This window comes from Sinocyclocheilus grahami, unplaced genomic scaffold, assembly GCF_001515645.1.
Source record: "Sinocyclocheilus grahami isolate Dianchi unplaced genomic scaffold, SAMN03320097.WGS_v1.1 scaffold1913.1, whole genome shotgun sequence".
Classification (NCBI taxonomy): Eukaryota; Metazoa; Chordata; class Actinopteri; order Cypriniformes; family Cyprinidae; genus Sinocyclocheilus; species Sinocyclocheilus grahami.
The window spans coordinates 71,104-85,296 of record NW_015507092.1 but is presented as its reverse complement, the minus strand read 5'-3'; the positions used below and the strand labels follow the sequence as shown (position 1 = coordinate 85,296).

General features: G+C 44.4%; 1 protein-coding gene across 2 annotated transcripts; it reads left to right on the top strand.

Annotated features, from left to right (window-relative positions):
* Positions 1 to 2,228: 2,228 nt before the first annotated feature.
* Positions 2,229 to 12,972, top strand: LOC107573295 (ankyrin repeat and SAM domain-containing protein 6). 2 transcript variants are annotated; one of them, XM_016259729.1, is made up of 16 exons: positions 2,229 to 2,823; positions 4,110 to 4,630; positions 5,216 to 5,260; positions 5,846 to 6,050; positions 6,153 to 6,259; positions 6,334 to 6,473; positions 7,085 to 7,301; positions 7,447 to 7,496; positions 7,571 to 7,753; positions 9,706 to 9,781; positions 10,225 to 10,400; positions 10,469 to 10,655; positions 10,743 to 10,810; positions 11,054 to 11,170; positions 11,252 to 11,348; positions 12,358 to 12,972. In XM_016259729.1, the coding sequence occupies exons 1-16, from the start codon at positions 2,570 to 2,572 to the stop codon at positions 12,405 to 12,407; spliced, it is 2,493 nt and encodes an 830-aa protein (XP_016115215.1). In that variant the 5' UTR covers positions 2,229 to 2,569; the 3' UTR covers positions 12,408 to 12,972. The 2 variants fall into 2 exon arrangements, with proteins under 2 accessions (XP_016115215.1, XP_016115214.1); XM_016259728.1 differs by having other exon boundaries at positions 2,230 to 2,823; positions 9,706 to 9,868.
* Positions 12,973 to 14,193: the final 1,221 nt, after the last annotated feature.

The following is a 14,193-nucleotide window of genomic DNA, read 5'->3' as shown; positions in this document are numbered from 1 at the left end:
TTCCGCTGCTTCCGGTCGTGCGTATGTGGGGTAAAGCAGCGCTGTTTTATTATACTAGATACATTTAGTTCTGTTATAATGCTACTCTGTGCGGTCGCCACCGGTCTATTAAAACACACAACATATTAAAGCGTCTTTGGTGTTTCCATGTTTTCTACAAAACGTTTATTTATTTATTTTTTTTAAAAATAGTAAGTAAACAAATGTACATACAAAATAGGCTTGTTTTCTACAAAACAAAACCGGAACTCGAGGGGTTATGACGTCATTGGCAGGCGACACAATGACACTATAGACACGGTCCGTGACACTAGTTAAAATTGCTTATTTCTCTGGATTTAAACATTCTTCGAAACATTTGGGATAATGTAAGTACACACGTCAGCAAAATATATAACACTGTTGTAGTGGTTTTTGGATATTTTAATAAAAAAATGTAAACAGTTTCTTGTCTAAAAATATTCACCGTATTCCTTCCGCTGTGTTCAGATGTGGAAGCAGAACATGAAATGTTCCCAGGGTTGTTTGGTGTGTGTTCATATCCGTTATCAGGGACAAAATGTATTTATTGTGTTTGTGCTTCTGATCTCCTGAATCAATCAAGCGTACACTTACTGAGTCCATTAGACCGACCTCTGTGCACTTTCATGAGCTTATTATGATGTGTATCTGCTCATTACTGTTCTGCTCATCTTCATCCATCCTTCAGTTTCTTATGAGAATCTGATCAATTAATCACTAATCTAAGATTTATTCACAGTTGTGTTTGATTGTGCTTTAATGTCAACAGCACAACACGCAGGTGTGATTTATTTTATATCCACGGTGAGGCATGCCATTATTATTGTTAAAAAGAGTGTAATCTGTACAAACAAATAAAGCATTGTTATGGTGGAGATGAATTATGAATCATAAAAGCGATGCAGTGTTTGTCCGGCGACTCCTGCTGGTCAGACTCAACCCTGCTCATCTGAAATCATTCAGGCTGATTATTGCTGTTTATATCGCTCTTCACTCAATCCTGTTGATGTTGACTGATTTTTATAATTCTATGCTTTCACCATTCCTTATCTCTCTCCCTGTTTGGCTCTTCTAGAGAGCTGTTTTTCAGGTTTTTATTGAGGTTGGTTGTTGAAGAACGGGAGAGTCTATCCAATATGAAGGGCATAAACTCATTATTAAGATTATATCTCATGTTACGTCCCAGAAAGTCTCTGTTTCAGTGGGTAAACAGGCTCATTTATTAATCGAACACCTCATATCTTTATTAGTTGCATTGCTGACAACCCCAAACTGAAGTATGAGATTAATAAGAAAGAGCTTTAGAATCAGAAAGAGCTTTATTGTCAAGTATGTTTGCACATACAAGGAATGTGTTATAGTGTCACAAGCTTCCAGTACACGGAGACAACAACAACACACAGATAATAAAAGTGAGATGTGAATAAAATACACATGCATAAATATAAACCACAACAAAGAAAAAATTGTACGCACAGGTGTGGTATAGATGGAATAGGAATAGAATAAAATAAAATAAGTTGTAGGGATGTACTAGGGTTTAGGGTGATAAATAAGTATAAGGTTATTGCACATACTGTACTTTAATTGCACAATGGGAGAACATTAACTGTTCATGAGGTAGATTGCCTGGGGAAAGAAACTGTTCTTGTGCCTGGCTGTCCTGGTGTTCGGTGCTCTGTAACGCCGACCAGACGGCAAAAGTTCAAAAAGGAGATGGCTTGGATGTGATGGAGCCAGAGCTGATGGTGTTGAAAGCGGAGCTAAAGTCCACAAACAGGATCCTCACATAAGTCCCTGTTTTGTCCAGATGTTGCAGGATGAAGTGCAGTCCCATATAGACTGCATCATCCACGGACCTGTTTGCTCGGTAAGCAAACTGCAGGGGGTCTAGTAAGGGAATAACAGAAACAACAAACACACACTATTATTCTGAGTGGAAAGAATGTTCTGAGCTGCAGGTTTAACTAAAGGAACAACATGGCATTGTGTTCTAAGTGCTCACCTGCCTCGACACACCTGTCTGGAAGTTTCTAGTATGCCTAGTAAGAGCTCGATTAGTCAAAGTCTGCTTTATTATCAATTTTGCTGGTTCAGGTGTGTTTAATTAGGGTTGGAGATGAACTCTGCAGGACAGCGGCCCTCCAGGACTGAGTTTGGAGACCCCTGCACTAACAATTAGTAAAAAAACACATTATACAGATGCGTCATAATATCAGAATCAGAAAGGGCTTTATTGTTTACACACACGAGGAATTCGCCCTGGTGTCAGGACCTTCCAGTACAAAAAATACAAACATATTGCAGACATACATATAAGTTAAGGTAATAAAAATATGAGGTTTGTAGCGCCAGTGTTAAGCATGTTAGGCTCGTTGTGACCAGCAGGTGTCGCGCTGCTGCTTCCCAGAATCCCAGAGGAAGCGTCCGTGCGCATGCGCAGAAACTCCGAAACTCCGAAACTCCAGCGGCTGAAGAACTAACTTCTTGACACTCGAGTCCGTTTGAGTGACCGAGTGCGTAACCTCTGCGGTTCGGCCGTTCGGGGATGAGTCCGGCTCCGGTAAACCCGCTGCTGTGGTTCCGGGTGTGCGATGAGGGCGATCTGGAGAGCGCGCGGCGTGTTCTGGAGGACCCGGGCGGGTTCGGTCATGTGGACGGCACCGATGAGGAGGGAAACACGGCGCTCATGTTCGCCTCCGCCGGGGGACACGAGCAGCTGGTCCGGTTCCTGCTGAGGAAAGGAGCGGCAGTGGACCGACGGAACCATTACGGCTGGACGCCGCTGATGCAGGCTGCGAGGTTACTGTAACAATCACGACGCGACGCTTGATACAAACACCGCGAGAGCGCTTTCATCTCGTGACGCTTCCGAAGAATCCGTGTCTTCTACTAAAGCGCATTATTACTGTGACGATTTGTCTTAATATGAGCGCCCAGCGTATCATTCATTCTTCATTTTTATGATGACTTCATCTGATGAATCTGGTTTAGGAAACTGAAGATAATTCTGACTGATTAGCATTATATGTATAACTGCTTTGGCTGCTGTTCTCAGCATGTTTACAGCGACAGTGACTCGGTGTAGATTAATAATATAATGCAGATGTTTATGAATTAATTCATCAGGATTCACTGTTCATTCATAGTTATTTCATAACATGAGCACCAAATTATAACATTTATTTGGACAGAGTCAACACTGATAATGTAATATTCACAGCTCTAGTTTATTGTGTTACATAGTTTCATTAAAATGAGCATGGTTTACAGATCTTTTCATGTTTTATTTTGACACAATAAAGCGTTTGCAAGCGTGAGTACCTTAGATTATTTAAATGAGATAGTTTATTAATATTTTGGATTCGTTTTTATTATAATATTAAAGTAACTTTGTGTTTTTGTCATTTTTAGTAGTTTTTGTATGCATAGTTTGTATTAATTTTATTTCAGTTTTAGTTCAAATAAAATTTCCTTTGTAATAAAACATTTTTATTTTAAATATTTTAGTTCAGTTAATGTTTATTTTATTTCAAGTAACAAATGTTTTTTATTTTTCATTTTAGTTTTATTTAAATATATAGTTCAGTCATGAAACTCTAGATGGCGCCGGCTCATGAGTTGTTAATGTAACTGATGATATTCAGAGAGTTAAACGACTTGGCACAAGCTGATCGGTTCATGCTGCATATGCAGCCAATGAGCTTACTGCCTTGCATTTATATGGCTGCTAGCATTCACTAGAGATTCCTGCAGCGCGCTTTCATAGTTCTCTGAAACCCTCCACCTTCCCCAGCTCCACCTGTATAGATCTGCTGCGGGGTATTTTATATGCTATTTGTGCAGCAGCAGTATGTCTTAAATACTCACAGCACCGTATGCATTGGCAGTAAGCAGCAGCAATAATCTACAGCTACAGCAATAACCAACAACAGCAGCAATTCAGCAGCAGCGTAGCAGATCTATTCCGCCAAGACCAAATACATTAACATTGTCATATCCATCAGCATGCTAAAATCTTCCGAGAGTTGTCATGATTGAACTATAATCTGGGATCAGACGCTGATTGTCCATGCTCCCGTCTGCAGGTCCGGTCATCTGAACGTGGCTCATATTCTGCTGGAGAACAGCGCTGAGATCAATGGCAGGAACCGGATGGGTGCCAGCGTCCTGAGCATGGCTGCGCGCGGAGGTCACGCTCACGTGGTCAAACTCCTGCTGGAGAGCAGCGCCTTCGTGGACGACTTTGACCACCTGGCGGTGGCGGAGGGAAACGGTAACAACAGCGTCCACGGCGACAGCGGCAAGACGTTTCTGGAGATCACGGCTCTGCTGGCGGCCGCTCAGCACGGACACGAGGCTGTGGTCAGGCTGCTGCTGGACTGGGGCGCGGAGGTCAACTTCTGCCAGAAGAGCTCGGGCTGGAGCGCGCTGATGCTGGCGGCGGCCGGCGGAGCGGTGAGCGTGACGCAGCAGCTGGTGGAGCGAGGAGCAGACGCAGATCATCTCAATGTGCTGGGCAAGACGGCCTTCGAGCTGGCGCTTCAGCTGCAGCACAGAGACGTGAAGAACTACCTGGACTCCATCACCACCGTCCGGCCGCAGCCAGGTAAACACCTCCAACATCACCTAACGTTCGTCTTAGAGATTTAATCAAATTCTCTTTGTGGTCCAGGAGTTAGTGTTGTCTCGCGTCTGTGTCACAGACTTCAGCTCTTTTCACACTGAAAGTGACACAACAAAGTAATGGGAATCGCTTTCGAAAAACACCAAGATCTCTTGCACCACAGAACATTTCTTCCTCTTCTTCTTTCAGATGCTGCTGCTCAGGAGGCTTCAGTGTAGTGCAGATAAACTGCATCAATTCAGTTCTGTTGCTGGTAGAAATACGCTGTGTCTGTTTAGATATAGCTAGCTGTTCCAGACTCACTCTGAGTTTTGTTGACTGGTGAAGAGTCCAGTACCGTTTTAATGGCCTGAGATGATTGTGGAAGCAAACACACGAGCTTGTTGCTTCGAGCAGCTGCTGCAGCGATGGTCTCGTGTATTTTCACATCTGATGTAGTTCTGCTTCTGTGTACTGAGCTGGTTAGTGTTGGTTTAGTTGTTGGCAGATTCCACCAGCAGCTCGAGAGATGAATGAGATCAATACTATCATTAATGTTGCCATTTTCATCTGCTTTCTACTCAACAGATGATGAGAAGAAACGGCCTGATGTCTTTCACGCGCTGAAGTTAGGTGAGTTCTCATATAATATTAGAATTCGAAATGTGACCCTGGAGCACAAAACCAGACATAAGGGTCAATTTTTTCGAAATTAATGATTTTTGGCATAAAAGAGAAATGTATAATTGTGACCCATACAATGTATTGTTGGCTATTGCTACAAATATCCCCCAGCGACTTAACACTGCTTTTGTGCTGCAGGCTCACACATTATTTGTGGTGAACTGCTATGCATAGTATAGGCTTAATATGAAGTCCTTTATTTATGTGAACCCTAAACATCAAATAATTTAAAGTAAAATTGAACAGGTTAGAATTGCAAAAATAAAGATTAGGTATTAAAAGCATTGTTGAAATATCGAAAATGAAGAAATGTTGCAGCTGATAATTCTGTCCTAGTTTCATTGCTCTCGCACTGGTTTTTGAGGTGGTCTGTTCCTGGCGCAGATGGAGTAGTTTTGACACGTTCGTCGTGTCGTCACGTTTGCTTTGTATTGATTCTGGGGATTAATGATCCCAGCGCTCGTGACGAGTGAGCTGCAGTGGGTTTCCTTCAGGTCCTGTAGTGTGTGTCAGTGATGTGGTGTTGTGCTGTAGGAAACGCTCAGCTGGTGAAGGAGATCGTGGAGGAGGACGCGTCTCAGGTGAACGTCTCTAACGCAGACGGAGCGTCTCCTCTGATGATGGCGGCGGTCAGCGGGCAGCTGGAGGTGGTGCAGCTGCTGGTGGAGAAGCACGCAGACATGGACAGACAGGACTCTGTGCACGGCTGGACGGCGCTCATGCAGGCCACCTATCACGGGTGCGTAAACACGTGTGTGTGTGTGTGTGTGTGTGTGTGTGTGTGTGTGCGACAGCGCTGGTGTGTGTGAGGTTCTTCAGCTCCTGTTCTGTCCTTCATTAGGAATAAAGACGTGGTGAAGTTTCTTCTGAATCAGGGCGCTGACGTCAACCTGAGAGCCAAGAACGGATACACGGCCTTCGACCTCGTCATGCTCCTGAACGACCCGGGTGAGCGCACGACTCATGAGCTGCTAACCCTAACCCCAACTAACCCTAACCGCTGATGTTCCTTCTGTCCGCAGACACAGAGCTGGTGCGGCTGCTAGCCTCCGTCTGCATGCAGGTAGAGAAGGACAAGAGCAAACACAGAGGAAAACCAACCCTGAAGAGACGTGCGTCTCTAAATGTTCCTCCTCCACCTGATGATAAAGGCGGCCTGAAGGTAACGATCACTGTAGCTGACCTCTGACCCCTAAAGCTGCTGTCTCCTTTAGAGGTCGACCGATAGCTAGGTTGGACCACACTGGAGTATTGAGCAGGTCAACAGCTCATCAGTTTATAAGAGCAATTTATAAAAACAGACTAAAAACTGCATGACGTTGAAGGAAACTGACTGTCTTCAGAAAAGTTTGTGTAATTTTCTGTTCATTTTATTCATATGATGTTTAAAAGCGCAGCACTGCTTTGTTTACAGTGGTAACTGCTGGAACCACTGTGCTTCTGAGTTCAGAACCATTATATAATCATTTATTAGGCTGAAATGTGAGGTTTGTAATTTTATGAAACTGTTTTTGTCTATACTGAAATGATTAGTACTGTAAAGTTGTTTAAATAATAGTGTTTACAGTAATTTTACGGTTTAGGATGTCATTGTAGACTTTGGTGTTGTTTCAAAAGAACGTTTCTACTTAAACAACATTCCAAGTTCCAATCTAATATCAGAACTTTCCAAAACTATTTTGACCGCTGAATTCCCTTTCCCGGTTGGGAGTTGGAGTTGTGACGATTGTATTTTGCTGCTGTTGTTCTCCGTCTTGCTTCTTGTGTCAACAGTCCTGGTGGAATCGCATGTCCAACCGCTTCCGCAAACTCAAGCTGACACACACGCTGAGACACGGGCTCTCCACCAATCAGCTCGCTCCGTTCCCCGACGAGGTTCCTCTGGACGCCACCATGAAAGCAGAGGAGTCGAGCGCAGCTGCAGTGCCTCCTGCTGGAGCTCCAAGCGCAGACGTCTGCACCGCATGGAGCAGCAAGAGTAAAGACTGCGGTGCGTGGATCTGCTCCAGTTCATCCAGAGCCATTTGTGTTTGATCTTAAACGTTCCTCATGTGTTTGCTTAGTGCAGAATTTAGCAAAGCAATTAGTAGTAAAAAAATAACATTCAGTAAAGCTTTGACACTGTTTTGTTGTAGGTTTGAACGGAACAAGAAGTGGGAAAGATGACTTCCTCATCACAACGATGGTACATTTGTGTAGTTTCTGCTTTTGTCAAAGTCTTGAAATGAGTGATTGTCTGAATTGTTATTGGTCTGTCAGCTGAGGAACGGCGCGCCGCTCGCTCGTCTGCCCAATGAGAAGCTGAAGGCCGTCATCCCGCCGTTCCTGCCGCCGTCGAACTTTGAGCCGTGGAACTCGGAGCGCTGTGGAGCGGCGAAGGAAGGCCGGAGCGGAAACATGCCGCAGAGACCCGGCAGGAGCAGCTGTGCCAACTCCGATATAGTGAGACTTCTATTTATACACTTGCAGTGCTCTCTTTAATTAGAGAGTCTTGTTTTCTGTGGATAATCACTGCTGAGTGTGTGTGTGTGTGTGTGTGTGTGTGTGTGTGTGTGTGTGTGTTGCAGACGTCCATTAGGCGAGGGGTCAGCGGGTCCATCACGTTTCCCTGTGTGCGACAGCGCTGGTGTGTGTGAGGTTCTTCAGCTCCTGTTCTGTCCTTCATTAGGAATAAAGACGTGGTGAAGTTTCTTCTGAATCAGGGCGCTGACGTCAACCTGAGAGCCAAGAACGGATACACGGCCTTCGACCTCGTCATGCTCCTGAACGACCCGGGTGAGCGCACGACTCATGAGCTGCTAACCCTAACCCCAACTAACCCTAACCGCTGATGTTCCTTCTGTCCGCAGACACAGAGCTGGTGCGGCTGCTAGCCTCCGTCTGCATGCAGGTAGAGAAGGACAAGAGCAAACACAGAGGAAAACCAACCCTGAAGAGACGTGCGTCTCTAAATGTTCCTCCTCCACCTGATGATAAAGGCGGCCTGAAGGTAACGATCACTGTAGCTGACCTCTGACCCCTAAAGCTGCTGTCTCCTTTAGAGGTCGACCGATAGCTAGGTTGGACCACACTGGAGTATTGAGCAGGTCAACAGCTCATCAGTTTATAAGAGCAATTTATAAAAACAGACTAAAAACTGCATGACGTTGAAGGAAACTGACTGTCTTCAGAAAAGTTTGTGTAATTTTCTGTTCATTTTATTCATATGATGTTTAAAAGCGCAGCACTGCTTTGTTTACAGTGGTAACTGCTGGAACCACTGTGCTTCTGAGTTCAGAACCATTATATAATCATTTATTAGGCTGAAATGTGAGGTTTGTAATTTTATGAAACTGTTTTTGTCTATACTGAAATGATTAGTACTGTAAAGTTGTTTAAATAATAGTGTTTACAGTAATTTTACGGTTTAGGATGTCATTGTAGACTTTGGTGTTGTTTCAAAAGAACGTTTCTACTTAAACAACATTCCAAGTTCCAATCTAATATCAGAACTTTCCAAAACTATTTTGACCGCTGAATTCCCTTTCCCGGTTGGGAGTTGGAGTTGTGACGATTGTATTTTGCTGCTGTTGTTCTCCGTCTTGCTTCTTGTGTCAACAGTCCTGGTGGAATCGCATGTCCAACCGCTTCCGCAAACTCAAGCTGACACACACGCTGAGACACGGGCTCTCCACCAATCAGCTCGCTCCGTTCCCCGACGAGGTTCCTCTGGACGCCACCATGAAAGCAGAGGAGTCGAGCGCAGCTGCAGTGCCTCCTGCTGGAGCTCCGAGCGCAGACGTCTGCACCGCATGGAGCAGCAAGAGTAAAGACTGCGGTGCGTGGATCTGCTCCAGTTCATCCAGAGCCATTTGTGTTTGATCTTAAACGTTCCTCATGTGTTTGCTTAGTGCAGAATTTAGCAAAGCAATTAGTAGTAAAAAAATAACATTCAGTAAAGCTTTGACACTGTTTTGTTGTAGGTTTGAACGGAACAAGAAGTGGGAAAGATGACTTCCTCATCACAACGATGGTACATTTGTGTAGTTTCTGCTTTTGTCAAAGTCTTGAAATGAGTGATTGTCTGAATTGTTATTGGTCTGTCAGCTGAGGAACGGCGCGCCGCTCGCTCGTCTGCCCAATGAGAAGCTGAAGGCCGTCATCCCGCCGTTCCTGCCGCCGTCGAACTTTGAGCCGTGGAACTCGGAGCGCTGTGGAGCGGCGAAGGAAGGCCGGAGCGGAAACATGCCGCAGAGACCCGGCAGGAGCAGCTGTGCCAACTCCGATATAGTGAGACTTCTATTTATACACTTGCAGTGCTCTCTTTAATTAGAGAGTCTTGTTTTCTGTGGATAATCACTGCTGAGTGTGTGTGTGTGTGTGTGTGTGTGTGTGTGTGTGTGTGTGTGTTGCAGACGTCCATTAGTCGAGTGGTCAGCAGGTCCATCAAGTTTCCCAGCATCACTAAAGGCCCCTCCCCCTCCAACTCAGGTAGTTATAACTCCGCCCACTCCTCAGGTGGATCCAATGGTGTGGGAGGAGTCAACCGTCACGCCTCCGACTCCCACAACCGCTCAGGTGACTCCACCCACTCGCTGACGTCATACCCGACCAGATTAAATCACATGGTCACGCGTTGAACTGAACTGATACGCAGACCGATCGGTGAATGACATCAAAGTACTTTGTATGTTTTTGAATCGCTGTGGCGGTACTTTGATGTCATACACCGATCAGTCTGCGCAGCTCTGCTTCAAGTCGATCGCACCTAATGCCTCTATTGTCTTCTGTAAAGCTGAAATTAATTTAGTTTCAAAAGTGAAGCATTTTGGAGCATTAATATTGCTATTTTCCTGTTTATTTCTGTGAAGCTGCTTTGTCACTATCTGTACTGCATAAAGCGCTGTAGAAACACACTGTTTTGGTGTGTGTAGGTGGCAGTGGTGTGGACAGTGTTCTGTCTCAGATCGTGGCTCAGAGGAAGAGAGCAGCCGGTCTGTTAGACAGCAGGCCTCTGGCTGCCACTGAGATGCCCAGTCCTGTACCAACGCCGCTGCCCTCCGCGCCGGATATCAGCCTGACTGACCACAGCGACAGCCACTCCAGACGGGTGTGTATCAGTGCTGCTGGAGCCAGTGTGAGTGTGAGAAGTTCTGAACCTCTTTGTGTGTGTTTCAGAAGCTGGAGTTAAAGAAGCGTCCTCAGTCAGGAAACTCGTCCACGTCCAAGAGCACGTCGCCCACCCTCACACCCTCTCCATCACCCACACCCAAACCACCCACCACAGACTCACTCTCATCTGCATCCACGCAGCCCAGGTCCAAGAGCAGCGGCGGCTCCAGCAGCGGCACCATCACGGACGAGGGTCAGACACACACACGCTAACATGAACACATTCACACACATACAGTATCTCTGTATTTATGCTGCTGATTGTTGTTCTCATACACAGATGAATTATCAGGGATTCTGAGGAAACTTTCTCTGGAGAAATATCAGCCCATCTTTGAGGAGCAGGAGGTGTGTCTGTCATCTGTCAATCTTCTGTCTGTCTGCTTCCTCTGTTCTTATTGCAGCATGGTTTCGGTCTTTAACGCTGTGATTGAGATAGATTGAGATCTATCACACATTGAGATAGAGGCCGGTTTATTTTTCTGGTTTCCTCCATCGCCTGCCTCTCTCTTTTCTGAATTAAACCATTCAAAGGCAGATCAAGCCCGTCTCTGGTCTGTCTGATGAACAGTGATGAATGTTTTGACGCAGGTGGATATGGAGGCATTTCTGACTCTGACTGATGGAGACCTGAAAGAGCTGGGAATTAAAACAGACGGGCCGCGGCAGCAGATACTGGCAGCCATATCAGAGCTGAACGCTGGGAAAGTGAGTGTGTATGTGATCGGGCAGAAATGGAGGCTCATCTGAACTGTAAATAATGTGATGATGAACATCTTCTCATGACAGGGGAGGGAAAGACAGATTTTACAAGAAACCATCCATAACTTCCAGTCGTCGTTTGGTAGCAGTGCCAGTAACCCTCGACCGTCGGGATATCCACACTGTGAGTGTCGCGACACGTTACAATCACAACATCATTACAGTCACAATACTGTTACAATCACAACATCATTACAGTCACAATACTGTTACAATCACAACATCGTTACAGTCTCAACACTGTTACAATCACAACATCATTACAGTCACAATACTGTTACAATCACAACATCGTTACAGTCTCAACACTGTTACAATCACAACATCATTACAGTCACAATACTGTTACAATCACAACATCGTTACAGTCTCAACACTGTTACAATCACAACATCATTACAGTCACAATACTGTTACAATCACAACATCGTTACAGTCACAATACTGTTACAATCACAACATCGTTACAGTCACAATACTGTTACAATCACAACATCGTTACAGTCACAATACTGTTACAATCACAACATCGTTACAGTCACAATACTGTTACAATCACAACATCGTTACAGTCACAATACTGTTACAATCACAACATCGTTACAGTCACAATACTGTTACAATCACAACATCGTTACAGTCACAATACTGTTACAATCACAACATCGTTACAGTCACAATACTGTTACAATCACAACATCGTTACAGTCACAATACTGTTACAATCACAACATCGTTACAGTCACAATACTGTTACAATCACAACATCGTTACAGTCACAATACTGTTACAATCACAACATCGTTACAGTCACAATACTGTTACAATCACAACATCGTTACAGTCACAATACTGTTACAATCACAACATCGTTACAGTCACAATACTGTTACAATCACAACATCATTACAGTCACAATACTGTTACAATCACAACATCATTACAGTCACAGCACTGTTACAATCACATGACAATCTTTAGGCATTCTTGACTAGTTCTCATAGTGATGTCATTAATCCTGAGCATTAAATTCAGTCTCCATGTCTAGAGAGCTGACATGAAGAGAGCAACCACACACCACAGCCATATCTGGTATCTTCTTTTTCGGTTTTGTCTTAATGATCTGTGTTCAGCTCCGTCAGGCTGGAGTCGCCATCAGCTGCAGTCGTCCAGCAGACGGTAATGATGAAGATATCTCCTGTGTGTTAGAGCAGCAGCACACGTGTCCACTCGGTTATTCAGAGGAACGGCAGGGCTGCTGAATGTGCTGATGGTGTAACGCCCTCGTCGTACATCAGGGGGCGCCGCAGCATCACGAGGCTCCGTGAGCGAGCGAGGGCAAGTCAGGCCACCAGTAGTTGTGAGATTCGGGTCATGAACGACTGAACCTTCAGGATTTCAGCTTCTTACATGAATGTACATCAATCTGCTGGGTCAGAAGAGAGTTTGAGCTGGATGAAGTTTTATAGTGTTTGTGTCTCTGAACATATGAACTGTTCCAGAATGATGAAGAAACAAGAGGATGATGGGAGAAAACGTTGATCTGCTTGTTCTAAGTACAGTTGTGTAGGACTGCCACATATTATTATATTGTTCTATTAGTCTATGAAACTATTGTTTTATTTGTATTTATGAAGAGTGTTTAAGCACATCAATAATCCGTTTTAGTTTCAGAGTCTTCACTGTTGTAAAACTATTTCAACATCTTACAGTGAAATTAAAGATTCATCTTTAAAGTCTTAATGTTTGTGGAACATTATTAAATCCAACCTCATTCAATTCATTTAAGATCATCTGTGTTGTTTCTTCTTTTGATATAATAATGGACCTCATGTTCTCATGAGATCCCAGATTTAGTTCATGTGTGATCACAGTCTGTGAAGTGATGACGGAGAGATGCTGACATTCATACAGTGATAATGCAGTGGAAAACAGCATGAAATCTCTTGGCTCCAGAGTCCAGACCTGCTTTTTCTGAGGACTCATCCAGTGATCTTAAATGAATGAACATGCTGATGTTTTGAAATGCACTGCTGAGATTCTGTATGTTTCCTCATGCAGGTAGAACAATAGATTCATATGTGTGGTTCCTGAAACAGATTTAATAACCTGCAGGTGAAGTAAATGAAACGGATTCACAGACCGGGTCAGTTTTAAGCTGCTTTATTGGCATGACATATTTTACATCTGTATTGCCCACAAAATCAGTGTAAAGGACAAAGAAATAAAATTCGGACACATCGCCGTTGCCAGACAGTCTCATAAATTCAGAAGTGCAGATGTAGAGTAAAATATACAGATATTCTGTTCTGATTCTTCAGAAATGAATGAAACTCAATCCCAGAGCATGTGTTTGAATAGACCTTTGCTGTTGGTTGTTCCACTTTCATTTGTTTGCAGCTTTATTTCCCACAGTCCTCTCTGTCAGGGGTCAGGTCAGTTTAGGGTCGTGTTTCTGTGGGCAGTAAAAGGTATCAGATATACAGTATGTGGTGGGAACGGTTGCGTGCAGAGACCTGATTGTGTGTCAACAGTGAGGGATTGTGGGAGATTAAACGGGCTGATCCTGTAGAGACAGATGGGATTTATCCTCAAACAGGGAATGAGTCCTGCAGAGCATCTCACACTCACTCACTCACACACACTCACTCACTCACACACACTCACTCACTCACACACACACACTCACTCACTCACTCACTCACACACACTCATTCACACACACACACACACTCATTCACTCACTCACACACACTCACTCACACACTCATTCACTCACACACACACCCATTCACTCACACACACACATTCACTCACTCACACACACTCATTCACTCACACACACACACACTCACTCACACACACACACTCATTCACTCACTCACTCACACTCATTCACTCACTCACACACACTCATTCACTCACACACACACACTCATTCACTCACTCACTCACACACACTCACTCAC

What these genes read in the sequence shown, in the direction of transcription:
- LOC107573295 (XM_016259728.1), top strand. Translation starts at nt 2,570, where the DNA reads ATGAGTCCGGCTCCGGTAAACCCGCTGCTGTGGTTCCGGGTGTGCGAT. An exon ending in CTTTCACGCGCTGAAGTTAG is followed by an intron (nt 5,261 to 5,845) that starts GTGAGTTCTCAT and finishes GTTGTGCTGTAG; the next exon opens with GAAACGCTCAGCTGGTGAAG. An exon ending in CATGCTCCTGAACGACCCGG is followed by an intron (nt 6,260 to 6,333) that starts GTGAGCGCACGA and finishes TTCTGTCCGCAG; the next exon opens with ACACAGAGCTGGTGCGGCTG.